The 26,342-nt window shown below is 47.0% G+C and overlaps 9 protein-coding genes across 9 annotated transcripts; 7 read left to right on the top strand and 2 right to left on the bottom strand.

Moving 5' to 3' along the window:
* Positions 1-564: 564 nt before the first annotated feature.
* N7525_011004 (origin recognition complex subunit 1) lies at positions 565-3,037 on the top strand (the record flags this gene model as incomplete). The annotated part of the gene is made up of 3 exons (XM_061215315.1): positions 565-1,338; positions 1,394-1,515; positions 1,570-3,037. 3 exons carry the CDS (start codon positions 565-567, stop codon positions 3,035-3,037), a joined length of 2,364 nt encoding a protein of 787 aa, XP_061067827.1.
* Positions 3,038-3,454: 417 nt separating this feature from the next.
* On the bottom strand, positions 3,455-4,813 carry N7525_011005 (WD40 repeat domain-containing protein; the record flags this gene model as incomplete). Its single annotated transcript, XM_002560763.1, has 1 exon — positions 3,455-4,813. One exon carries the CDS (start codon positions 4,811-4,813, stop codon positions 3,455-3,457), a length of 1,359 nt encoding a protein of 452 aa, XP_002560809.1.
* Positions 4,814-5,572: 759 nt separating this feature from the next.
* On the top strand, positions 5,573-6,649 carry N7525_011006 (ankyrin repeat domain-containing protein; the record flags this gene model as incomplete). The annotated part of the gene is made up of 6 exons (XM_002560762.2): positions 5,573-5,624; positions 5,678-5,703; positions 5,801-5,929; positions 6,019-6,141; positions 6,201-6,530; positions 6,596-6,649. 6 exons carry the CDS (start codon positions 5,573-5,575, stop codon positions 6,647-6,649), a joined length of 714 nt encoding a protein of 237 aa, XP_002560808.2.
* Positions 6,650-7,058: 409 nt separating this feature from the next.
* On the top strand, positions 7,059-9,061 carry N7525_011007 (flavin-containing monooxygenase; the record flags this gene model as incomplete). Its single annotated transcript, XM_002560761.1, has 6 exons — positions 7,059-7,146; positions 7,196-7,318; positions 7,366-7,445; positions 7,526-7,844; positions 7,907-8,542; positions 8,601-9,061. The coding sequence occupies 6 exons, from the start codon at positions 7,059-7,061 to the stop codon at positions 9,059-9,061; spliced, it is 1,707 nt and encodes a 568-aa protein (XP_002560807.1).
* Positions 9,062-10,733: 1,672 nt separating this feature from the next.
* Positions 10,734-11,588, top strand: N7525_011008 (uncharacterized protein; the record flags this gene model as incomplete). The annotated part of the gene is made up of 1 exon (XM_002560760.1): positions 10,734-11,588. The coding sequence occupies one exon, from the start codon at positions 10,734-10,736 to the stop codon at positions 11,586-11,588; it is 855 nt and encodes a 284-aa protein (XP_002560806.1).
* Positions 11,589-17,962: 6,374 nt separating this feature from the next.
* N7525_011009 (uncharacterized protein) lies at positions 17,963-19,615 on the bottom strand (the record flags this gene model as incomplete). The annotated part of the gene is made up of 1 exon (XM_002560758.1): positions 17,963-19,615. One exon carries the CDS (start codon positions 19,613-19,615, stop codon positions 17,963-17,965), a length of 1,653 nt encoding a protein of 550 aa, XP_002560804.1.
* Positions 19,616-20,141: 526 nt separating this feature from the next.
* Positions 20,142-22,101, top strand: N7525_011010 (uncharacterized protein; the record flags this gene model as incomplete). Its single annotated transcript, XM_002560757.2, has 2 exons — positions 20,142-20,145; positions 20,204-22,101. 2 exons carry the CDS (start codon positions 20,142-20,144, stop codon positions 22,099-22,101), a joined length of 1,902 nt encoding a protein of 633 aa, XP_002560803.2.
* Positions 22,102-22,905: 804 nt separating this feature from the next.
* N7525_011011 (flavin-containing monooxygenase) lies at positions 22,906-24,804 on the top strand (the record flags this gene model as incomplete). Its single annotated transcript, XM_002560756.2, has 2 exons — positions 22,906-23,184; positions 23,263-24,804. Coding segments are annotated over 2 exons (1,821 nt in total), but the record flags the coding sequence as incomplete, so codon positions are not given.
* Positions 24,805-25,101: 297 nt separating this feature from the next.
* N7525_011012 (HNH endonuclease signature motif containing protein) lies at positions 25,102-26,086 on the top strand (the record flags this gene model as incomplete). The annotated part of the gene is made up of 3 exons (XM_002560755.2): positions 25,102-25,333; positions 25,377-25,714; positions 25,775-26,086. 3 exons carry the CDS (start codon positions 25,102-25,104, stop codon positions 26,084-26,086), a joined length of 882 nt encoding a protein of 293 aa, XP_002560801.2.
* Positions 26,087-26,342: the final 256 nt, after the last annotated feature.

Consider the following 26,342-nt stretch of genomic DNA (forward strand, 5'->3'; position numbering starts at 1 on the left):
TATACATGTATAGACCTGATCCACTAGAATGTCGTTGGATGTTAGGGTTCCGGAGTAATATTATTCCGGTATCTCCGGGATAACTGCATATTCCGCAATCCTGAAGCATCTACAAGTTGTAATCAAACACCGTTTTTTTCTTTTGGGTAACACTTCAAATGAATAGGGAAGCTGTGCTATAGCACATATAGCTATACATTAAGGCCAGCTCTTCAAAGTGTTTTAGTGCTGTCTATGTTCTGTTCTTACTAGGTGAACTTCAAAAGATGTAATATTTAGGCGGGCATAGCGAGCAATTCACAGCATACTGCCCTACATAGGCCAGAGGTTTTAGCACACTACACCACCATGGTGAATGTCAACCGGACAACCGATAAAATTAATAACATGCAGTGTGCACATGTGGTTTATACCTACCCAGCTGCAATATACTAGAGATAGATGCATTTGATTGGCCAGACCTCTCTGCCGGACTAAACCCAAAAGGGACGAAAGTGGACAACGCGTCAAGCGCGATTTCTCCTTCGTTGCATCTTCAGTTCGATCACATCTCTCGCACCCCCCATGAGCGATAGCGATTCAGAATCTTCGCCTCAGAGGCGCAGCGCCCGTGAGCGCGCCCAATGGATGACCAAGGGAGCTCTGGTTCGAGACGACTCCGATGATGAGCTAGGTGTCGAGGACCTTCCGTGGAACTGGATTTACGACACAAACGAAGAGACTACTCAGGAAACAGAGAACAACGATGATACCCCGGCGAAACGTAGTCGAAGACGGTCCTCCCGTCCCGCCCGCAAAAAACGCAAAATTGTTGGTGCACAGATGGGTCAATTCCAATGCAAAGTGGGCGATGTGATTCTTCTAAAATCCCCCGAAGCTGGAAAGGACTGGGTTGGCATCGTTACGGAGTTTTTGGAAGAGGACGACGAGGACGAAGAAGACGAGATTGTCAAATCTGCCAATATTATGTGGTTCGCATCCCCCGACGAATTCATGGGCACGAGGAACAAGCGCCGGACCGACGCCTTGCCCAACGAACAGTACATCACACTCGATTTCAATAGCAACCCCTTGACTTCAATCAGCGGCAAAGGGACGGTCATGTCTCAGAGCGCCTTCAACGCTAAATACCCGAATGGGCCTCCAAAGAACAAGACCGAATTGGCGGAATACCACAAGTGCATTGTTTGTCGACGAGGCGTGAACCAGGTTCAAGGACGGTATACCGAAGAGTTTATCTGGGAGCAGGTGTACGATGAAGACAATATCCACAATCTGATCAATTGGGTCAGGGATGGCTTGAAGGCTTCCAGAAAACGCAAGGTAGCGGATGATGAAGTGAGTTGAACCAGTTCGTTCCAATTGCAGAGGCAGCGCTGATGGGCCATCGCAGTATGTCGACACCAAAGAGACCACGGTACCTACGACGCCGAGAAAGAGGCAGCGACTAGCAGCCACGAATGCCACGCCACAATCACAGCGCAAGAAGTCCCTAATGACTCCCACCCACAAACGGTAGGAAACGACGGAAATGAATATTCCTCATGGAATGCGACTGACATGTATCAGGATTGTCGTGAAAAAGCCACTCGAGTTTACCCCGCTGGGCACCCGTGTCCTCTCACCCACGCATTTCGACTCTCCCTACCGTCAAGCTCGGAACTTGCTACATGTCTCCACTGTTCCAGACTCATTGCCGTGCCGAAAGACCGAGTTCAACACTGTATACAACCACCTTAGTGCTGCGATCATGGAAGGCACAGGCGCCTGTATCTATATCTCCGGTACCCCAGGCACTGGCAAGACTGCCACGGTACGCGAGGTGGTTGCACAGCTAAACGCTGCCGTGCATGAAGAAGAGATGGACGATTTCATCTTTGTCGAGATTAACGGCATGAAAGTCACCGACCCGCATCAATCCTACTCCTTACTATGGGAAGCCTTGAAGGGCGACCGAGTCTCACCTTCCCATGCATTGGATCTTCTCGAAAGAGAATTCTCAAATCCCTCCCCTCGTCGGGTCTCTTGTGTTGTGCTCATGGATGAACTGGATCAACTTGTCACAAAGAATCAGTCCGTCATGTATAACTTCTTCAACTGGCCTGCTCTCCGCCACTCGCGCCTCATTGTCCTGGCTGTCGCCAACACCATGGATCTTCCTGAAAGAACCCTAAGCAACAAAATCTCCAGTCGTCTCGGTTTAACCCGTATCACATTCCCTGGATACCGTCACACAGATCTAATGGAAATTATCAGCACTCGCTTGGCAAATGTACCGGGTAACATCGTTGATCCAGACGCCGTCCAATTCGCAAGCCGCAAAGTCGCCGCCGTCAGCGGTGATGCTCGACGAGCTTTGGATATCTGTCGACGAGCTGTTGAAATCGCCGAACAAGCAGCCGACGAGGCTGCTGCCGCAGATGAGGCCAAAGACGAGACAGAATCATTGCCTCCCACGCCCAGCAAAACCCCCGCTCGGCGCAATAATGCTATCGCAGCCAAAGAAGCCGGGACATCAGCCGTGGCTAAACCTCCTGCGAAGGGCCAACCGGGGCGCGTTACTATCGCCACTATCAAGCAAGCCATTCACGAAGCTACATCAACCCCACTCCAGCAATCCTTGCGCTGCCTCCCGCTATCAGGAAAGCTCTTCCTCGCCGCCCTGCTAGCTCGCGTCCACCGGACTGGCATTTCAGAATCTACATTCGGCGACGTCCTCGATGAAGCCCGTCGCATCGCCGATGCAGCCGTCGCCGTTGCTGGAGCCGCTGGTGCCGGAGTCAAAGATTTCTTGCTGGGTGGAGGCCCCAGTGCTCGCGTGCGGAGCCTAGGCCATGCGGCCATGTCGCTCATGAACTCGGGTGTCCTGGCGCTGGAGCAAGGCTCTGGCTCTAAAAGCGTGCTCGGGGGTACTACAATTCCCACTCGCGGCGATCGCAGTAGTAAAGTTCGTCTTAGGGTTGCGGCGGAAGACGTGAGGTCGGCTTTCAGGGAGGATGCTGAGGCTAAAGGCTTTGGTTTGGGCATTGAGCGGTGATGTGAGGGTTTGCTTTTAGGAGTCTTGATACGATACGCATTATCTGGATTAGTGTAATATCGCACGATAATCTGCATACGATACCCTTTCAGTCGAGCTGTGTCTTGCGCTCTAGATCAGATCGTAGAGGCTATTTGTACGTGTTGTCCATCTGGCCGATTGCCAAGGGTATTATTGGCTCAATTGGGTTTGTATCATACAAAACGTTAAGGCTCTTTTTTCAGAGACATGAAATGAGCCTTTCCGAGGAAATTTCTCCAGATACATGTTTGAATATTTTAAAACCAAGGGCCTTCCACAGACCGCGCTTAACTCCATATAGTGCCAAAAAGAACTTGATGGCAAGAAAGAAAATGAATACAGGGTATTGAGAAATCGGAACAGAGGGTACGAACGCCAGTGATGCTGGTCATCCCTCTAGTACCGCTGTCTACCGAGAGTCGGGGCCCAAGTCAAAGGGTGAGTCTCGGGGGTAGCTTGTTCGTCCTGCTTCCAGATCTTGATGGTCTTATCAGCTTCGCCAGTGATAAGACGCAAACCAGTACGATCAAAGGTAGAAGCCATGACGCCGGCTTCGGCTTCAAGAGAGCCGGGCTGTGCAGTAGTTTCCATAGATTGGAAGCGATGACCAGTCTTCCAGTCCCAGAAGGACATGGAACCGTCGTCACCACCGGAGAAGAGAACGTTCTCGTCGTTGACGGCGAGAGAGTTGATTACCGAGTTCTGGCCCTCGAAGTTTTGCATGAAATCGCCCTTGGGGCACATCCACTGCTTGATGCTACCGGTACTGGCACTGGCAAACGTGAACTCGGTGGGGTGGATGGCCAGGTTGCGAACACCCTTCTTGTGGTGCGTCAAGACACCCATGCTCTTACCGGCGGCCAAATCCCACAACCGGACTGTGGAGTCCAGCGATCCTGAGATAATCTGAGGGTCGGCGTCTTGGCACTTGATATCGGCAACAGTGCCTTTGTGTCCGCTGAGAACGTGTATGTTGCTTCGCGTCCGCATATCCCAAACTCGGCACACACCATCACGACCACCCGTGACTAACAGATCGAGACGAGGGTGAAGGGCCAGTGTGTACACACCGCTAAGATGACCGTGGTAGTGACGAATGACCTTATTGGTTTCCAGATCCCAACACTTGACCATCTTATCCTCACCGCACGAGAAAAGGTACGGATGCCGGGGTGACACTGCTAAGCCACGGACGGTGGAGATGTGACCGGTGAGAGTGAGTCGCAATGCGCCCGTCGCCAGATTCCAAATCTTGATTGTCCGATCTCCTGCTCCACTGGCAAACCACTGGTTGTTCGGTTCCACTGCTAAAGACCGCACCCATCCTAAGTGTCCCGAAATAACGCGCATCAGCTTCCAAGGCGCGTGCCACTCGGGCCGCTGTTGCTTGGTGGCCGACGGTCTCTGGATCAGACTCTTAGGTTGGTCTCCACCTGCTACGCCCGCTCCCGCTCCAGCGCCCGATGGCCGCCTCACAAGTGACATGGATGAGCCACTGCCGTCTGCGGGTGCCTGTGCCTGAATCTTCGGTCGTTTCGTTCGGCCTGCTGTAGCCTTCGCCTGTTTCTCTGCGAGAGCTCTGGGGAGCTCGGTAATATCTGCGTATTCCGCCTTCCGTCGGTAGGAAACGCCGATTGAGCTGTCTGTAAGAGTTGTGGGTGTGACCATCAGGTATTCGGTACCAAAGAGTTCGGCAGTCCGCTTTGCGGACATGCGCACGGCGTCATCAGCGGACTGGGGTGAATTGTATTCCATTGTAGTTGTCCAGGGTATTGATTGGGAGGGTGAGATGGAAAGGTGTGCTCTGAAGGAGAGGAGCTCCAAAGAATCACGATCTGATGGGGCGCGCGATAAAAAAAGCCTGCGGCAGGTTTGTGACTGCAACCGAGTCCGGAGATTCAGCCTAGAAACAAGGCTTGTAAGCGCAATTAATTGAGGAAAACTGTGTCTCTAATTGGTGCGAGACAAAGTATGGTTGAAGAAGATACAAAGACGTGCATGAATCTTTGGATCGAAGTTGCAGCGGGTGTTCTTGCCTCAGGCGCCATCCTTGACCAACATTATGCCTGGTCCAAAAGGGGCGGTGAGTCTGGGCGGTGGACTGTGGTGTATGATTTTCCAAGGAATCCAAGACATCGATTCTACCTACAATGTACGTAAGACTTCATTGAAAGATATCTGAGTATTCATTTCTTCGTCATTTGACCTATTCTGAGCTAGGATGTACCTTCCGTATGCAATTCCAATACAAAAAGTACAAATTGAATCACATCACATGGATCACTATATATGAGAACAACTGTAAAAGCTCCGTCCATTTAATGAAATGAGTCTCTCAGGTATATGTAGGTCTCTCCCCAAGGTACATTCATCCAGCTATGGCGATGTTGTAGAATGTATAGCTGTGCAGACCTCAGGAACACCCCCGAGGCCGTCAACATTGCTGACTCAGCTGCCCTGGAAGGCTTATCGCAGCTCTTATCGCAATATCACTCTTCCTCCTCCATAGTCATCATGGATTCCGATCAGAAGTTCGCCCTGCACGAGGCTGCCCGAGAAGGAAGAAGTGAGAGCTTAATTTTTCTTTGTGTAATGCAATATACTAATATACCTGCTTAGACGAGGTTGTTGAGTCGTTGCTCAATGTGAGTTGTGCTCCACCTGGGGCCGAGGCTGCCCCGCAAGATCAAGCTGGCTCTGGTACTGTCCGGTCTCCAAGAGCAAGGCTGATTATTGAAACAGGCAAACCCAAAATCCGCGTTCGTGAAGGATGATGATGAGCGTCTTCCAATCCACTGGGCTGCGGCCTACAACCGAGTCCCGGTTGTGGAATTGCTAGTCGCTATGAAGGATTTCGACCCAGACGTAGAAGTGAGTGTCACGGTTCTATTTTGAAAGAGAATCCCTGTGCCTTTCAATGTCGAGTAGGCACTGTCACATAACTTGCTAAATCAGCATAGGATGGATCCGGTTGGACGCCTCTCATGATTGCAGCTAGCCTAAAAGATGCCGCAGGCGACGCGACTATCGACTTATTACTGCGAAAAGGAGCTGATGTCTCTATCAAAAGTAACTCCGGACAGGTCAGACTTTCGGGACAAGGACAGGGCTATTGGATGTACATGGACTTACTGTTTAATAGAATGCGCTGCACTTCGCAAGTTCCAAAGCCAATATTTCCACCGTCCGCACCCTGCTTGCCAATAAATGTAGTGCTAGAGTCAAGGACAGACGTGGTCAACTTCCTCTTCACAGAGCAGCCGCAGTGGGATCTGTGCCTATCTTGAAGACCCTCTTGGAAGAGGGTAAGAGCCCTGTCAACGCAACGGATGGGGACGGATTCACGGCACTTCACCACGCTATCTCTGAGGGTCATGGACCTGCCGCAATCTTATTGTTGAAGTCTGGAGCGGAAGCGGAAAAGAGAGACAGTGAAGGTAGACTGGCAATTGAGCTAGTCCCAGATGACAAGGTAAGCCCGCCAGAATTAGGTATCCATTTACATCAGAACGGCTAATCCTTATCGTGTCGATTCAGGTCAAGCAATACATCTTACAGACAGCAGAGAGAGAAGGGATTGAACTCCCTTGATTATTCTAGAGCATCTTGAGCGCTGGGGATCTCCTGGAGGATAGCCCTGGGCAGACATGCCTCGGTCCGACTTCCCCGCACCAAAATTTCCCAACCTTCGAACTTGGATGATCTTCGATTGTCTATTCCAGCTTTTAGTGAACAGGCCAATACATTCAAAATTTGTCAAATACGCTTTTTCAACTGTTGCCAAAAAGATCAAGGTATGGAGTAATCTCGGACTATTTCTTGCAGCTTTGAAACACGTTGCATGAGACTTGCATAGGCAAAAGATAATTGACCTCGGTAACCCGATGATTGAGTGATCAGTACTATTGTTTGTCTGCGGGGAAGCTCTGGGTTATATCCCGAGCTGCGCTGCCCACGATTTACTTGTCTCTCGAATGGCACATGCTCAATCCGTTCCAGAATGTCAGCGACAATTAACACACGTCTCCCTGTGGGAAACAAAGACTTCACCAATGCAACTGTTGTCATTATTGGTGCTGGCATATCGGGTATACTCAGTCCTCCAAGGCCAATAAATCTCACTAACCTTTCCTCAAGGGATGTGCATGGCGATTGATTTAATCAAACGGAACAAAACTCAGAATTTTGTTGTCCTCGAGAGAAGTAGCAGCGTGGGTGGAACTTGGAATGACAACAAGTATCCCGGCTGCTGTTGTGACGGTAAGAAACACTCGACCTAGGCAGTGGCAAAAACTGATGAATTGTAGTCTTCAGCTCGCTGTATAGCTATTCCTTTGAACAGAATCCTAATTGGTCAAGAGAGTATCCTGGACAGGAAGAGATACACGTTAGTAATATTCCTGAACCTCCAGGCCTAGACCTGTCTTGCTGTATACGAGCCATTGCTGATTATGGTGCGTCGACCAGGCGTATCTCGTTGGAGTTGCAGAGAAATATGGACTCTACAAGCATATTCGATTCAACTCCACAGTGGAGGAGGCCCGGTGGGATGACACCGAGTCCAAGTGGAGGACAAGCGTTGTGATATCAGGCCAGAAAGACAGCGAGTTCTCAAGCTCCTACGTCTTGAATTCCGATTTCCTGGTCTCTGCTGTCGGGCAACTCAATTTACCCCGAGCACCTGACATCTCAGGCCTGGCGGATTTTCAAGGGAAGATGATGCACTCCGCTCGGTGGGATTGGAGTTATGACATGACAGGAAAGCGGATCGCAATCATTGGCAACGGTGCGCACTTACGAAAGAGACAAAGAGCCCACCCACAAGCTTGTATACTGACTCAATTACAGGAGCAACTGCTGCCCAGATCGCCCCTGAAGTTGCTCGGGTTGCATCTCATCTCACTATCTATCAGCGGACGCCAAACTGGGTCATTCCACGCCTAGACCAACCAGTATCTACCCTTCAAAAGACCCTGTTCAAATGGGTTCCACCCCTCCACTGGCGCAAGCGAGCCCTTCAAATGAAGTTCCGTGAAGACCTTTTTGGCGCTATCACAGACGGAGATTCGGAACTTTCCCATATGCTTCGGACTTTATGTACAAATGCGATTAAATCCCAACTGCCTGACCGACCAGATCTGTGGGACTCGCTGACACCCAGTTATGCACCGGGATGCAAGCGAATCATCATTACGGATGATTATTATCCCACTCTTGCCCGTGACAATGTCCACTTGGAGACACGGGGCATCACATGCGTTACAGACTCTGGTATCAAGGTCGACGAAGAAGAGCAAGAACACGACCTTATCGTTCTTGCTACGGGCTTCAAAACTGTGGAATTTATGCATCCCATCCGGATTTATGGCACAAATGGTCGACCCTTGGAGGATATCTGGAGAAATGGAGCAACGGCATTGAACGGTGTGACAGTGGAGGACTTGCCCAACTTTGGAATGTTCTATGGTCCCAACACAAATCTGGGTGAGGAATACACTGTTTCGGATAATACCATAGTTTAATCATTCTGACTGATCAACAGGGCACAACTCCATCATCCTCATGATCGAAGCACAGTCACGATATCTGAACGTCCTAGTTGGGGAAGTAATGCAAGCCCGCCAACAAGGTAAGACACTGGCTCTCAAGCCAGAGCCGGGTGCGTTGAAAAGCTACAACGACAGGATCCAAGCTATTCTACGGCGTACCAGCTTCGCGGATCCAAATTGCAACAGCTGGTATAAGAGAGATGACGGGGTGATTACCAATAATTGGTGTGGGACTGTGATTGATTACCAACGTGAACTTTCGAAGGTGCAGTGGCAGGACTATATTGCCGAGGGAACTGGTAAAGACCGTGTCATGGACAAGGCTGCTACGAAAGTGAGTCATGCTCAGGAAGAGATATTGTTAAGCAATTCTTCATTGCTTGTTGGGGCTATTGGTATTTTATCAGCGACAGGTTACTTTGTGGCTCGGTCTAGACGACTTAAGGCACACTGAAACAACTTTGCGTATTGTTATAGGTTCATTTCCCCAAGACCATTATTCTCAACCCCTCTTCGTATTCCGCTGTCGAATCAAATGTCCATATTTATAGAAAACAAATGGAACCGGTGTCATCAATGCGGAGATACATCCCAGCTTATTGTCATGGTCTGGATCGAGCCATTCCGAGATTTGACACACCTTATCCGACCTGAATTATCAGTATGCGAAGACATGACGTTGTGGTACACAGGACAAGATAGATGATGATCGCTTTGTCCAGTCGATATGACCATGTGGGTCCTGTCGTAGTGGCCAATCAGCGGCAAGTACAACTATATATCCATCCATCCCTACTATTCGTTGATATCCCGAATACCTTCAAGCTGGTTTCTATCATGGGGGCAATCTTGTCGCCCTCGTCGGCTTATTTAGCATACAATTCTCTCTCCACTTTGGATGTCATTTCTACAAGGGTGAAACCATTCATGCCGGTGCCATTTGCACCATCGAGTGGAATGTATAAGACCAAGGCCACTCGGGCCCGGCCAATACTCTGCTGAAAAAGGGCAGAATATCCGATATCGCAGGATATGTGGCGGTAATCAGCAATAAGTACAGTATAGCATTTACTCATTCCATCTAATGTTGTATCAACAACTAAATTAAGATCTAATTCCAGCGGAATGTTACGAGCACTCATCCGAGAAGTGACGATTACTACCATCTACAACGCGTCTCTAAGCTTTGATATCAAGGCTCAAATGGGTCAACTTACATGGCTAGCTCTTTCACAACGCCGGTGGCGACCATGTCACCACGACTTCTGCGGGATCTACCATCATTACTTCCACCAACTTGACCGGTGAATCAGCTACCTGGACATCGAGCGGGGCAGGTAGCGCATCGACTCCTATTTATGCCGCCCCATTTGCACTTGTGGGTGCTGCACTTCCTGGCATGTTGGCCTTCTATGCCAAAAGTGAGGGTATTCAGTGGGAGAGGTTTAGAGTTCTAAGGAGCTGTGCGGAATGCATGTGAGTATGGGTAAGAACAAGTACAGTTTTTCTAGCTTTTGGTACATCTACGAAGTTGATTATCGTTTTTTGGCCTTGTATGCCAATTTAGCTATCTGGATCCTTATCTTGCGATGAGAAACCTTTGAAATAGTGCATGAGATAGGTACCTAGAAATTCTGTCCAAGCAGCACCGTTGTCCTGGGGAAGTTCAGCGAACCTGCCTCAACATCTCAAATACACACAACTTTCCAAGTTCAAAAACTAAATTTGGGGTATAAGGAAAGAAGCAAATTGAATGTACTCCATAGCCCGGAAAAGTCATGAATCCAGCAATGAAATGTGGAAAGGGGGGAAGTGTATCTAAAATCTCAAGTTTCTGGATCTTCCAAGGAATGTAGGGCTGCATATTTTGGTTCCCCAGGTATCTGATAATGTCATACATTAAGGTGCATACTTCTGGCAACACGTTAGGCACATATAAACGGTGCCCCCCTTGCTCGGCATGGATCGTCACTTGTCATAACCAAACGACGTCATATATCGCTATTTCAATGCTTCTTCCTCTCTTACAATTCACATTATTCCTTGTCAATTCTCATTGCCCTACCCTCACCTGTGTTGAGCTTTCTTATCCACCGAGCTAGGTCTGCGCCTCAAGCGTCAACAGCATGGCCTCTTCAACACCATTGGTGAAACGATCCCTCTCTGGGCAAGAGCTCCCGGGAGATGAACTGCTAAGCTCTCCCGCAAAAAGGCGCCGGGTCAATTCCGCTAATTCCGCCGAGAAAATGCCCATTGAGACAACTGTTGCATCCGGAGGTCTCAGAGAACTCATGCCTCGGACAACTGCGGAAACAGAGGTCCTAGTCGAACGTACCTTCAGTTTAAGAAGTGTGCTCGAGGATGATGATTTGCCGATAGTATGCAACTGCCCACCATTGCGCGGCCGATCCGACTACCGCATCTGGCGCCGCAAAATGAGGCTTATTCTGAGCCGAAATCTGCTTTTGGACTTGGTTGATGGCAAAATCGGTCAACTCCCTCAATCACACTACTTGGAAAGTCAATTAGACAGTCTGAACGAGGCGGCGAGAAAAATCATTAATACAAACCTGTCTGCGACTACCAGGCTGATTGTTCGCAATATTCGAAACCCACAGAAGATGTGGGAGAAGCTGGAAAAACACTGCAAACCTTCTGATTGGAGCTTGGTGCGATCTGGCTGGCTTGAGCTGCAGAATATCAAGTATAGCCAGTGTTGTGACATCTGGGAGTATGTGTATAAGGTGGACGATGCATGGAGGTGCATCTGCCTTGACCAGGAGGATACTCTTGAGAAGCACGAGGTTGCCCGTTGTACTAGTCTCATGTGCTCTTTGGATACACCGAAGTGGGAAACTTGGAAGATGGGATTTCTTTCTAGTCGTGATACCAATATACCGAGCTGGGCAAGCCTGGTGGAGAGCTTGACGTCAGCTGAGGACAAGGGCATTGTGTCCGATCTTATTGGTATTGCAATCTGACTGTTTGTTCCACTCAATCACGAATACCTAATATAATCTCCGATATGCGTTACGCTTAGAGAATAGGCAACTTACCACATACGAATCTACCTTATCTACCTTAGCCCTTAGAAATTGCCTAGCTCGGGAGTTACATAATTTTGTAGATACGACTTACTAGGGTGATAAGTTATAGTGGTTAATAGGCGGGATATGACTCTCGAGCGGTCTAAGGCCATTACTTAGTAGTTTCGTCAAGTTGAAACGGGGAAACACCCGTGGACATCTCATCTCTTCCACGCTTTTACCCCCCTCGGCGTTGCAGCTTCCTATTGCAGACCCTGGTAATAGTCTCAAGAACTGTCAAGATACCCGCTAATTATCTTATTATATTGTCTATGCTGGCCAGGTCGATGCTGTTAGACTACACATGATAGTCTTAGTAAATATTGTGATTTGAGGCTCGTGTAGATCAGGGTTTAAGCCGTATCGAGACTTACATCTCTAGACATTAAATACTTTAAATAGTTAACTATATATATATATATATATATCTTAGTCACTAAAACATCAAATTTTTCCAACACCCTCCCTATAGTGACCAAATATCATAAAAGACCCATTAGGCTAAAAGGAGCAGATCCTGTAGACCACCGTTGTTGAGATATCAAGCTGTAATCTATCGAATTTACTATGTGCTTTGGAGATGCCGGCTCGCTTGTGAAAGACGCTGCGTCTTCGCAGGGGTTTGATGTTGCGAAGGTGTATAACGGCCAGGGGTCGGATGCCTGATTTTGTATGGTGGGTGCCTGATTTTTGCCTGATTTTGCCTGATTTTAAACTGGCAGAAATTAAGATACCTGAATTACAATGACAGAGCCTTAATAAGCAAGGTACATATGTTCAGACACCTTTAAAAACAGGCAGTAAAAATGAAGCCATTCCCGCCCATACAAATGCTCAAATTCATCCAATTCCAGGCGTTAAGGCCTTTCCACAGTGCAGATCTCCATATAAATCTCCATATCAGGCAAAATGAAGCTATTTCTACCATACAAATGCTCAAATTTATCCAATTCTAGGCGTTAAGGCCTTTCTATAGTGTAGATCTCTATATAAATCTCTATATCAGGTAAAATGAAGCTATTCCTACCTATATAAATCCCTATTTTTGAAGCTATCCCTATTCCCTTTGTATCCTCCGACGCCGGCTCCGGCGTGTTAGTTCTATAGTCTTAGACCGAGCTCGCCTCCGCCGTCTTCTTATATTTACTAGCTATACCGGGGATATCTACACCGGGGATATCTATACTAGGGATATCTATACTAGAGATATCTACACTAGGGAGTCGCGAGGAGATCCGTATGGAGATCCTATCTTAAGCCTCGGTAGCGAGCTCGATAGCCGCCTTAGTGATCTAGCTTTATCTTTATACCGCGTAATAACGATATATAGCCTTAGTTAACTAGGGATCTTATCGATCAATTCCTTTATCGTCCTATAAAAACCTATATTAATTCCTAAGATCCACTAAGGAATAAGCTTCTTCCTAGCCTTTATTATCGTATTAGCTAGATAGAATTTATCTATCGGTAGCGGCGTAAAATTAACGATCCTAGGTAATCTAGCTAGTAGCTTATTCCTTATAAACTAGTTAATTTCGCCGATATATTAGTCGGGAGGGAACTAAATCGAAATTGAAGCTATTCGAGCCTATAGATTAGCTATTACTCTAAATAATATAGGGGGTAGGTACTATACTATCGGGGATCGGATTTATCTCGCCTAGTCTCTCTTAGAGATAAAACGTTATAGTAAGTGGTATATCTCGCTCCGCTACCTAGTTACCTCGCTAGCGCTAGTATATAAGGCGGGTGCTACTAACTATACCGCGGAGGCCTAAGAATAGAGTGCTTAGGGGTGCGGTGTATAGGGGTACGGTATATAGGGGTACGGTATATAGGGGTGCGGTATATAGGGTTATAGTGTATAGGGGTAGGGGCGCTAGCGCTAGCGCTAGCGCTGATATTATATAACCTACTTACTAGAGAGCGGTTATAAATATATTCGCGACGACACTATTAGGAGTAGCTATAGTTAAGATAAGAAGTTAATTAAAGATAAGAAGTTAATTAAAGATAAGAAGTTAATTAAAGATAAGAAGTTAATTAAAGATAAGAAGTTAATTGATAAGAAATCCTAAGATACTACCTAGGTATTTATATACCCTCTATCCCCCCTCCCGAGATATCTATACACCCTCCTAATTAGCTATAACCTACTAATCTGTAACCTACTAATTAGCTATAGCTATAGCTATAGCTATACCTATACCCTACTAATTAGCTATACCGTGCGGTTTTATATAAACGTCGAGAGTTAGATCCTAGCCGGTGTTCTAGTGCGTAAATACTCGCTCCCGTAGTGCTTTATATACCGCTCGATATAGCGCTCGAGGCTCCCTATAAAGAGCTAGATTCGGATCGTTAGGGTTAAATAGTATACCCACTAGCTATTATCTAATTTTAGTAAGCTACTAGTGACACTAGGTAAGTGTAGACGGTAGAAGATATTCATTAGGGTCCTAATCTTATATATCTTATTATAGGCTTTAGAATAGTGCTAAATTTATATTAACTAGATAACGTAGATCTAGGATATCGGTATACTCCTAGTTTATCTTTAGTACCCCTAGTATAACATACGGCCGGTGACGTTATCGTTAAATATAATAATAATTCTATTAGATAGTATATACTTTAACTCGGTGTCGAATAAGGGGTATATAGATTATAAGAAGAGAGACTTACTCTAGTATATAGTCTTTTATAAAGAGGTTTTCGCGTTATAGGTATTTAAAATACTCCTAATAAGATAGATAGATATTAGTATATTAATAGCTTCTCTATAAAGAGCTTCTATAAAGAGCTTCTATAAAGAGCTTCTATAAAGAGCTTCCCTATAAAGAGCTTCCCTATAAAGAGCTTCCCTATAAAGAGCTTCCCTATAAAGAGCTTCTATAAAGAGCTTCTATAAAGAGCTTCTATAAAGAGCTTCCCTATAAAGAGCTTCCCTATAAAGAGCTTCCCTATAAAGAGCTTCTATAAAGAGCTTCTATAAAGAGCTTCTATAAAGAGCTTCTATAAAGAGCTTATATCACTTATATAGAAGAGACTAGTTATTACTCTTAATAGAAGACCCCACCATCCTTTAATTCGCTAGTTATTAATACTCCGGCTATAGAGATAGTAGTCCCGGATCTATACTAAGGGATCTGCTAGTTTCCGAAGCTCGTACTATATATTAGTAAGAAGCACAGTCTCTATACCTCGATTAGAGCGGATCTTCCTAGGCTAGAAGCCATACTCTATAAAGATATCGAGATATTAGCGTTAAACACTAACTATAGTGCGAGCGCTCACTCTAACGTATAGCTAGACGATATACCGAGAGTATCCGTCAATTATAGTATAGATCTCAATACCGAACGGTTTAAGCTTTATATACCCGTTAATATACTATATATCATTCGGCCCTAGCGAGATATAATTAACTCTCTTACGACGTCGGCTAGGGAGCCGGCCCTCGATAGTATTAGGACGGAGGAGATAATAAACGGTCTAGATTTAGACCCTAAGAAGTGAAAAAGGTTAGTCTTTAATTATAAAATAGTAGGAAAGGAGCGAATACTTAGTGTAGTATAATCCTATTGCCTAGAAGTGACGATAAAGAGCACGGCGTCCGAAGTCCTCAATATCACTAATAATAAACTCACTAATTAAAATAGCTTTAATATCCGAGAGCTATTACTCTCGCTCTTTAGGAGAGAGCCGGAGTTTAATACTAAGATCACCCCGGATTCGACGAATAGTACGCTCTAAAGAAGGTGTACTATCTATAGTAAGAATCCGAAGGATATAACGCGTATTATAGCGAGGGAGGAGTTCTTTAACACGGTCCTAGATATCAGCTTTCTTGGTAGTGGTAGGTATTAGGACCTGCCATTCTCGAAGGCGAGCTTTTAGGCTAGTCCGGCTAATGATAATATAGTATTTCTCTTATAGGAGAGCTTAGATAGCTTTATACGTAGTGCGCTAAGAGAGAAGATTAAGAATCTCGTCCTTATAGGGGTTAATATTAATACGAGGAGGCATAGTGCTTTATGCGGTCGGGAGGCAGTTAACGGCTAGGATTAGATGAATCTAAGGATTTATATGGTGGGAATAGCTTCAAAAAAAAAAAAATTTGGTGGTTTATACGGTCGGGAGGCAGTCAACGGCTAGGATCAGATGAATCTGAGGATTTATGTGGTGGGAATAGCTTCAATTTCAAAAGATGTTTACAATACCCTATATAGGGCGGTGTCAAAAGCGGTGTACAATCAGGCAAAAATCAGGCACCCACCATACAAAATCAGGCATCCGACCCCTGGCCGTTATACACCTTCGCAGATGTACTACTGTCTTAGTGTCCTTCCCGCCTCCAGCGCAGGGTTTTAAAGGCTATTACACGAAATCTCTATCCATTTAAATTATCCAGGTCTACGAAAGAATGAGGTAACTAGTGAGGGTAAACTGGATAGTGACTAAGAACACTGAGCGGCTGAATTTTAATTTCATGGCAACTAAGATGTCGATCATATCTAGAATAGGAAACTTAGTTGTGGCTTATCCTTACGGAAGTCCGTCGGGGCATGACTGATCCAGCTTCGTGCATGAAATGATGGGCCGTTTCTAAGACAATGGTGAGTCTACTCCGTACTGAATAAAGCATTCAAAATATCCTTGTAGGTAGGTGGCCTTTCTGCCAAAGTACCACCCTGATTGTAACAGAAACCTGTCACCTCTATGTCCAGCTTGAACTAATGTTTGGAAGGCTTTTTTTGTTCTTTGTTCTCTGTTTACCTACCACCGGCGTACCAAGCGTAGCGCTTCTTTCAATGTCAAGGGCTTGTCGGTGTCGAATATAGCATTTAGGGTTACATATAAGAAAAACGCTTTAGCTGGCGATCACCAATTTCTAGAGCTGGTACGGTGTTGTATCGGCGTATCCGCCCATACTCAATAGGAACAGGGGAAGTGGCTTGGCAAGTCCCATTGCGCAGTATAGTACAGAGTATTCTGTGGCCATCGAGGGTTAAAAGCCCTAGTATTAATGCTCTCCTCACAAGGTCTTTTTATGCTAGCAGCTTCTTTATCCTGCTAATTCAACATCAACATCATCTCAGGCATGGTCCGAATGTGTGTAACATGCTACACCAAGCCTCAGCTCCAACCCAAAATGGCCCAGGCTTGCTCCCGCCAAATCAACAAAGCAATATTCAAGCAGCTAGAGAAAAGCGTCGACTGCAAAACAGAAACGCTCAACGCAAGCACCGTATGAGATTCTATACCTGCAAATACACTTGCCTCCGAGATCATAAACTAATATTTGTCCCACTGTTCCAGGTCTACAAAAGGCGGCTCAAAATAGTCTAAACCTACAACGTCAGGATCTGCAACCGAAAAGCACGCCAAGTTGTCAATGTGAGCCCGACGTCACCTGGCCTTCACAAATTGCGCCTTTGAGCGCATTGTCGACGCCATCGTTAAGTCCGCACAAAGCTTTTCCCAGGCATAATATTAATGCTGGGTTTCACGACCGTACAAATTTCGACTCAATCTCTCTAGAGGATTTTTTTCTTCAAATCGATGGCTCAGACCAGACTGATGTTGACTTCCTTGGGGTGCACACCTCAGGATTCACTACAGAAGGCACGGTAGGATCAAGAGTTGGTAGTACGGATGGCTCCAGAACTTCATCTCTGTCCCTGGGTCTTCCTAGTCCTAGACTGCCAAGCTCCAATCCACCACGCGAAAAGCACACCAGTAACGGACTGCTCCCACTCCACATAGCCTCCAAATTCGGGTTCACTTCCATCATAGAGGTGCTACTCGAAAATGGAGCCGACCTCAACCTTGCCGACAGTCAAGGGCTGACTGCGCTACACTATGCGGTCGAAGGCAGCCATATTGATTCCATTAAGGTACTGCTTTATTGGGGTGCGGAACCCCTGATGACCGACCTTTCTGGTCTTAATGTTCTTCAATTAGCAGTGATTAATGGAGACTGTAATGTGGTCGCTCTCTTGATGGATCATGGTGTAGATCCAAATATCGCGTCATTGTGCGTATAAGTCAAAAGTGAATTTCAATCTCAGGATCCATAACAATTTATATATTGCATCAAATTGAGTCTTCTATTAGCTAAACTCCCTTAAGTGAACAGATTGAGCGTCAACATCAAGCTGCCAGGTGTAAGCTACTGAAAGCAACGGGGAGAGAATGATGATCCATTCCTACGTTACATGATCTATACCTGAGAGTCCGACATAGTCTCAGCGGCCACGTAGATGCTATTTCTCAACAACCGTGCGTTTAATCTTTCTACCCCATATACTATAAAACATAGCAGTGACTACACCCATGGCAATGGACAGGGAGGCATATACTATGACCATGTTGGGGTCCTTGTACAAGGGGCTGAGAGCAATACTCAGAGAAGAGCCCAAAGCACCGGTGGTGCTAAATAATGCCTGCAAAACACTTTTTATACTGCCTGGTGCCATAGTAAAAGCCAGCTCATAACCAGCTGGGGCTGACAGTATCTCGGAAAATGCCTCCAGGGCGAAGATAGGTAACTGCAAGAAAATGCTGGCGGAATTGGGAATGGTCCCCCCTTCCGATGCCATGCAGTCTAGTGGGTACTCATAGCAGGGTCCCGAGCGATAAATGAGGTGTTGCACGATGGCCGCCATGGCCATCGTGAGAGCCTCAAGGGCGAAACCCCACACAAGGCGGGTGACGGCGGTGAGGGCAAAGCCGGACCGTCGTAACCAGGGAAAGAGGAAGCGGTCGACAATGGGCATGCAAATAATGATAACGATGGGGTTGGTGTTATACATGATGTCGTTAGGGATACCCGAGCTTTGCATCTGGGCGGCTTGCGAGACAAGATTGTTACTGGCCTGTCCACGACAGATCCACAGGATCGGCCAGGCAGCGAACATTATGCGGCAAGCTGCCAGAGCCCTCTTGACTTCTTCAACAAATTCGTCAGTCCAAGGGACTTGGCGATTGTGTATTCTTTGGAGGTGAGACGCCTTGCTCTTGTCGAGAGAGAAGCCGCCGCGGGCTCCGAGGCACATGACTCTTGCTGCATTCGGAATTGCAGTGGATTGCGCAGCAACAACAGTAAAGCGACCGCGCCCGACGTATAGTATGACTGCCGAAAAGGCCAGAGCGCATGTGGGGAGCAGATAAGCGGCCCAGAAGCCAATGTGCAATTCGAGCTCTGTGGTCGCCAGGCCCGATAGGCCGCCCATATTGATGCTCCAGTAATATGTGTTGTAAATAGACTCTAGAGTTCGATCTCGATCAACAATAACGCGCTCGCCTTTCTTGACCAAGATGATGGGCCTATCTTGGATGGGGTACTGGTCGCCAACAAAGGCAGCCATGAGTCCGTTGACCCCGGATATACCCACCGCAATCAGCACAAGAGACACAAGGAAGACAGGTGCAGCAAATCTTGTTGAAGATGGGAAGCTGGATACCAGAAGTAACACAGAGCCTACAAGGTAGAAGGCAAAGGTGATACACAGGACCTTGTATCGACCTAGGGACGTGTCCGCCGCGAGCGACGCGCCCATTGGCGTTAGCAGCCCCAAGATGAAGAAAACGTTAGACACTGCTGAAGCTCTTGACTGACCCCAGCCTAGCATGCCTGGATGCAGCGGGTCGTCGCGGCTGTTTTGCATAAAATTCATGAAGGGGGCTGTCATTCCATAAAATGAGAAACGCTCGGCCATAGTGAGTAGCATAACGAGCCAAACGGAGCCAGGGATCGGACCAGCCACCTTGCGCAAGATTTCCTCGTCCTTTTCATTTTTTCTGCTCTCGTGCAACAGGTTGTCCTTGATTGCAGTGCTCTCAATACCGCACTCTTCCACCTTCTCTGAACCAATAGCCGGCTCTGGGTCATCTGTTTCACCCGACAAGCCAGTCATTGTCCGCTAGTGGTATATCTCAATCGAAAAGAAAGATCGCTGTAGATGGTATGAAAAGAAATGAAAAGGTGAATATTGGCAAGGAAAGTAAAGTGTCTGGAGAGCAAAATAGGAAGAGGCATAGGCTTGCAGGTGCCCACGGGTTATTATGAATAATAGTAACGGATAATAGATAAGCAAAATCTGTAATATCGACATAAAAAAAAAAGGAAAGAAGAAAAGAAAGAAAAAAGGTCCTATTCAGGGTCTCAACACTTCCTACGTACATGGATTAGTGCCCTGCTGACTGCATTAGTGTCTTGGAGTAAACACGACACCCGATAGGGCCTACTAGGTATAAGCACTTACCAAGTAAAAATGTCATCAAGTGGAGCATCTCATCCTCTAGCATCCTTTATGCCTGAACAGTGGCATGCCTGCCAAAACACGTCATTTTCATTTAACTTGCTCGTGGAGCGCACGCTCGAAGTTGGAGGTTTACGCATGTCCTTTCCCAAATCAGGAAGAAATCGAACGAAAAGCAAACATGGGTAAGAGTCTTGAAAAGTCATTTAAATATTTTCAATCGCTAACCTGGTACATCAAAAGACTCAAACGATGCGACATGGGCATGGAAACTCGACACCTTACCGGAGGAGACCACCACCATAGTCTTGAACATATACCCAAAGAACATATCCGACACTTCCACCAAGAGCTCGACTGAGGGTTCTGCTCATGCAGCTACACAGTTCCTACTAGAGCACCTTCCTAAGGGCAACGGCCTAGTCAAGCTCCTGCTACCATTGCAGTCTGGATACATCGTCCAATCTGACTTTCCCGAGCGGCGCATGGTCGACTGTCTGAATGTGACCAAACTCCAAGGATTTGTCACGCCAGGAAAGCACATCAGAGGGTACACTGCCGAGGTGTACCATGGTATGAGCATCTCGAGCTTGCTTTCGTACTCCTACGGAGCAATTGTGGTCCAAAATGACAGCTCACTTTCTATTGAAACGATGTCTACGGCAATCAATGATCAATTAGTAAACCGCCTGTCCTTCCCCTGGCTCTCATCGACCCCTATACCTCGAAAGCGCCTGGCTCTCGTTGGAGCTTCTTCCTTAACTAAGGCACAAGGTTACTTGTTGGCCGCTGCCTCGCTGAATATAGCAATTGTTGTGTTTGATGAACCCAGTCACTGGCTGTCTGATAATTCATATAGCCATCTTCGCGAAGATTTTGTCCCGCTGGACATGGCTATAGATATGGACATGGCACACCGCATTGCAGCGGCGTTGAAGAGATACCAAAACAGTATGGAAGAGAAACCCATTGATGGTGTTATGAGTTTCGATGAGCGCTTTCATACGATCATAGCTCACGTAGCCACACAATTGGATTTCAAAACCTCGCCTCCAGAGTCTGTGGGCTTGGTCCAGAACAAATTCAAAGCGCGCCAACTTGACACAAACGACTTTTGCAGACTCGTCCGCTCTCCGGAGGATCTAGAGAATATGCTCTCCAAGGACGGACCACAGCTTGCCTACCCTCTTATTATCAAACCTGCTAAGGGTTGGTGTTCTGAGGGTGTCTGGAAAGTAGCCAATGAGCAGGAACTGCTTGAAAAGGTGCATTTGCTATGGCGCGAGTCTTTCACCGCCTGGCACGGTAACGAAGTTGTTATCGAGACGTACGTTGAGGGCCCCGAAATCGACGCAAATATAGTCCTTGTCGATGGCGAGATTGTTGTCTTCGAAGCCAATGACGACTTCCCCTGTACTGGGGACTATAACGACAAGAGCGGTGGCCGCGTACAAAACTTTGTCGAGACGTCAAACATGCTACCATCAGCTCTCCCTCCGTATGAGCTTCAGTCGGTCCAGCAAAGACTGCATGAGCTTGCCTTAGCCGCCGGTTTCAGAAATGCAATCCTGCATATTGAGGCCAAGCTGCGTAACTCGAGCTGCCACTACGTCAAGACGGACTCGGATGGACTTGTCGACTTGGAGCTTAAAACACCAGCAACTACGACGACACAGCCAAAGGATGTCTTCCTCATCGAAATCAATCCCCGCGCACCAGGCTGGCAAGAGGTCGAAGCTACCGCACGTACATATGGTGTATGTTACTACAGTATCTCCCTTCTAAACGCCTTGGCCGATAAAGAGCGCATCGTGTCCTTGTCTAAACCCTTCCTGGGTGGGCCTCAATACCATATGCAACTGTTGTATGTCTCAGTTCAGAAAGGGGGCATCTATAAGTTTGGCGACATTTGCAAAAGAGTGTTACAAGCTCCCGGTCAAGAACATCAGCTTAGCGCTCATGTTGTCAAATCCACCAATCTCCTAGAGGACGGTGAGGAAGTTCTCGACCCTAGTACGGGACAAGTATATGGCACTTTTATTGCCATTTTCTTGGTTATTTCACGGACGAGCCGCAAGGAAGCAATGCGCATTGGAAATGAGATCGAACGTCTGGTTAGAGAGTATACGGACGGGTTCTGAGTTTTCTCTTTTTTTACGACGAGCAAAAGGAACCAAAATTATCATCGACGGGATATACTACAGAGGATATCTTCATGGCAGTGACTAGAAGGTCTGAGGGCTTCAATAGCTCCGACACACCATATTCATGACCATGGCTTGTATGCAAAATTAATATAGATCAGGATCCATGTGCTGTTGAATCAACTGCCTCCTGGACTTCATGAACTTTTGGCAAAGTATCCATGCCCTCTTGCTGGGAAAAACTGCTCATAGTATTTTGTATTCTAAGTAAAGAGTACGCTCTTATATGGGATGCGAAGCTATTTGGGTGGCATGTTGGTAAATCAGAGCTTTCAATTACCAGTCTCTGTGTATACAATTCTCTTGGACCAACAGTAATAATTCGTTAGCCTTATGAAAGCGAGGTATATAGTAACATTGAAATATTGCATCATACATGCCGTGCCTTTTATTGTCGGCCGTTCACCTACCTGAGTATACAGTCATCATCAGTCAGGGACCATTGAAATAAACTAGTTGCCAGGTTCTTGCCAAGCAACCCAACCCCCATTCGCGGGTACAGATTCGTAGGGCGTGTAGAGTGTTGAGGGACCCGCTTGCTGACGGCGTGCTGACAGCGTGCTGACAGCGTGTTGATAGAGCTACCTACCTGGTAGGTATCAATGAATGCCCAATTTCTGGTAAAAGCGATAGGGCGTAGCAGACAAATTCGGCTAGCTCGAACCGGTTACGTATCTAATAAAGCCAGAAAATCCAAAAAGGTTCTCAGTTCTCTGCTTTTACTGAATTGACGTTTACTAGAACGGCAGCGATATTTCACAGACCTCTCATTCCCACAAAGGCGGCAGGCATTCAGCTGACCTAGAAGCGACGAAGATGCAGCCAGGAGCTGAACGAGGACCGAAACACTCTGTATACACTCTTCCCGAAATTCCCCTCGTCAATCGCCATGCCGATGACCCACGAAAATTGAGAGTTGCAGTCATTGGTGCAGGATTGTCTGGTATCATCGCTGGGGTACTGCTTCCAGCCAAAGTTCCTGGTATTGACTTGACCATCTTCGAGAAGAACGCAGATGTTGTAAGTGACAGTTTGTTCTCAGAAATAACCTGAAAAAAAAATTGAAAAAAATAAAAGAGCCCCGCTGATACAAAATAGGGAGGCGCGTGGTTTGAAAATATTGATCCTGGTGTCCGATGTGATATTCCGGCACATGTATACCAGTCATCGTTTGAACCAAACACGCAGTGGTCCGAGGTGTATGCCCAAGGCGCAGAGATCAGAGACTATTGGTCAGAGGCTGCGCGCAAATACGACGTGTATACATATCTGAAGCTCTCCCAGCGCGTTGAACATCTGGCATGGGACAATGAACAGTCCATCTGGCTTGTCAAGGTTGAAAATCTTCTGACAGGAGAAGTTTACGTCCATGAAGCTGATTTCGTACTCACGGCGATTGGACGGTTCAACGCCTGGAAACTGCCCAGTTACCAAGGTATTGAAGACTTCAAAGGAGTGATTCGACACGCGTCGAACTGGGATCCGACATTCGACGTTTCAGGGAAGAGAGTTGCAGTCATTGGAAATGGGTCAACGGGCATTCAATTGACGACAAATTTACAGAGTCAGGTTGCACGCTTGGATCACTACGTACGTAGCAGGACATGGATAGCGACAGACTTTATTGGTGACTCGACAGCCCTACAATCATTTCCGATACCCAAAGAGACCAGAGACTCATTCAATGATATCGACGTATACCTCAAGTACCGCAAAAGCATTGAACAGAGTTTCTGGCGCGGGTTTGACGGCTGGCTTAAAGGCTCTGAAAGCAATGAGCACGCTCGGGGAGAGTATATTCGGCATATGAAGAAACGCCTCGCGAAGAAGCCAGAACTGGCCGAAAGCATCATACCGGAATTCTCTCCAAGTTGTCGTCGCTTGACGCCTGGTCCTGGGTACTTGGAGGCCATCACTGCGGAAAACGTCGATTACATCCAGACGCCAATCAGGCGATTTACGGAGACCGGCATAGAAACTGTTGATGGCAAGCATCGAGAAGTCGATGCCGTCTTCGCTGCTACAGGGGCAAACATCGACGCAGTACCTCCATTCAGCATCACTGCACACGGCAAGGATCTGACCGAACTCTGGTCTGAGGGAGGAGAATACGGGTTTCCTTACAACTATATTGGTATTGCGACACCCGGCTTCCCCAATCTCTTGTTCATCCTTGGGCCCAATGGCGCAGGACGCTCAGGAACGGTACCGCACAACGTAGAAGTGCAGGTGACCCTCTTTGCGAGGATTCTTAGGAAAGTGGGTCGAGAAGGCATCAAGACAATCCAGCCATCCAAAAAGGCTGCTGATGACTTTGTGCAGTACTCGGATGCCTTTTGGAAAACAACAGTATTATCTGAGGACTGCCAGTCATGGTATAATGGTGGGAAGCCCGGATCGCGAATCCACGGGTTGTGGCCTGGAAGTTCATCCCTGGTCTCTATCATTTATAATGATCCAAGATGGGAAGACTGGGAATATGAGTATCTTAACGATACTGGGAATCGTCTAGCATGGTATTTTGGTAACGGAGGTACCAAGATGGAGGCTGATCCGGAGCACGATATTACCTCATACCTGATAGATCCGGCTGAGATAGATTTGAAGAAGCTTCACGAGGGTTGGTGGAGTGTCCCTTGAGCTGAATAAATACGTTCGGTTCATGTTCTTCTTATATGTTATCAGGCCCAAAAAAGCGTGGGTCAAGCCTCTCCCAATAAATCTTGAGAAGCACGAGGTTGCCCGTTGTACTAGTCTCATGTGCTCTTTGGATGCACCGAAGTGTGGTGAGTCCGGGCGGTCTATAGGGTTTATCTACATACGCTCGGAGTCTAAGGCCATTACTTAGTAGTTTCGTCAAGTTGAAACGGGGAAACACCCGTGGACATCTCATCTCTTCCACGCTTTTACCCCAGTCAACTACTCTCCACTGCCAAGATGTCTCGCCCTCGACGAAATGTGAACTTTTACGACGGTTTAACGGGTGCTCATCTCGGCGGTGTCCGACAGAATGGATCTATCACAAACGCTAATTTTTTCCACATGCTGATGGATGTCTTACTCGAAGCCGATGGAATAATTTCAATCGACCACAGAGGGACCGGACAACGAATGCCGATGAACACTGATCGCTTAGCCGAAGGGGATTATGATATCTTTTGCCCTCGAGGTGAGTCTAATGAAACAATGAGGAACTAGGCTAACTTTATTAGGTGGTATCAGACTGACCGAAGAGAATTTCGTGCGACGAGTCTACTCACGTAGCCGAAGTAGCCGAGAGAACTCCTTTCGAGATTCTGTACGCGCGCGAGACGGAAAATGCGTTTTGACTGGAGTGGTGAACAATGGCGCAAGTGAGGGTATGTGGACCGGCTTCGAGGCCGCGCATATTTTCCCATTGGAGCGCCGGGAACTCTGGCGCCAATGTAACTTCGACCGTCTTATTACGCGTCCCGGACGAAATCCAATCAACTCAGTGCAAAATGGCATGTTAGTCTCGTCATCGGTACACAGGCTATTTGATAGCTTTCTCATTTCCGTTAATCCCGACGTAAGTAACCTTGGAAAGTTACTATGAGGTAAGCGATGCATCTAATCTCTATATGTTTAGGATTGTTACAAAATCACAGATTTTGCTCAAAATAACTGGCAGGCTGATGGTCGAGTACTCGACATCGTGTGCCTAAATCCGAACAACCCCGACCGTGTCGCAGATGACTTGCTTCGTTGGCATTTCCGCCAGTCTGTGCTTGCCAATATGAAAGAGGCTGGCGAGCCCATCTTCGAGCACGATTTTCCCCCCGGCACTGATATGGTGAAAGAAATCCTCCAAGGCCCATTTCCGGCTGAGCGCATGGAACTGGAGCTGTTTTCTCGGTTACAAAGCACCCCGCAAGAGGACGACGATGAATCTGCCTACTAGGTTACTTCAAGCTTACAGTGACGGTCCATAAGTTTGGGCGCCCCTTTTGGCTACCGCCTTCCTAAACGCCATACCGCCTACTTAAATAGCTTTATACTGTCATACCGACAATAATTGTAGTGATTTTATTGGTGGAAATAAAGCCGGCAGAATAGGGGTGCTCAAACTTATGGACCGTCGCTGTCCCTCAACTACATACATACAACATACGACATACGACATATGTAAACCACATCCGATGTTGAGAATAGTTTAG

This window comes from Penicillium rubens (assembly GCF_028828025.1).
Source record: "Penicillium rubens strain IBT 27055 chromosome Unknown utg000004l_segment0_segment0, whole genome shotgun sequence".
NCBI lineage: Eukaryota > Fungi > Ascomycota > Eurotiomycetes > Eurotiales > Aspergillaceae > Penicillium > Penicillium rubens.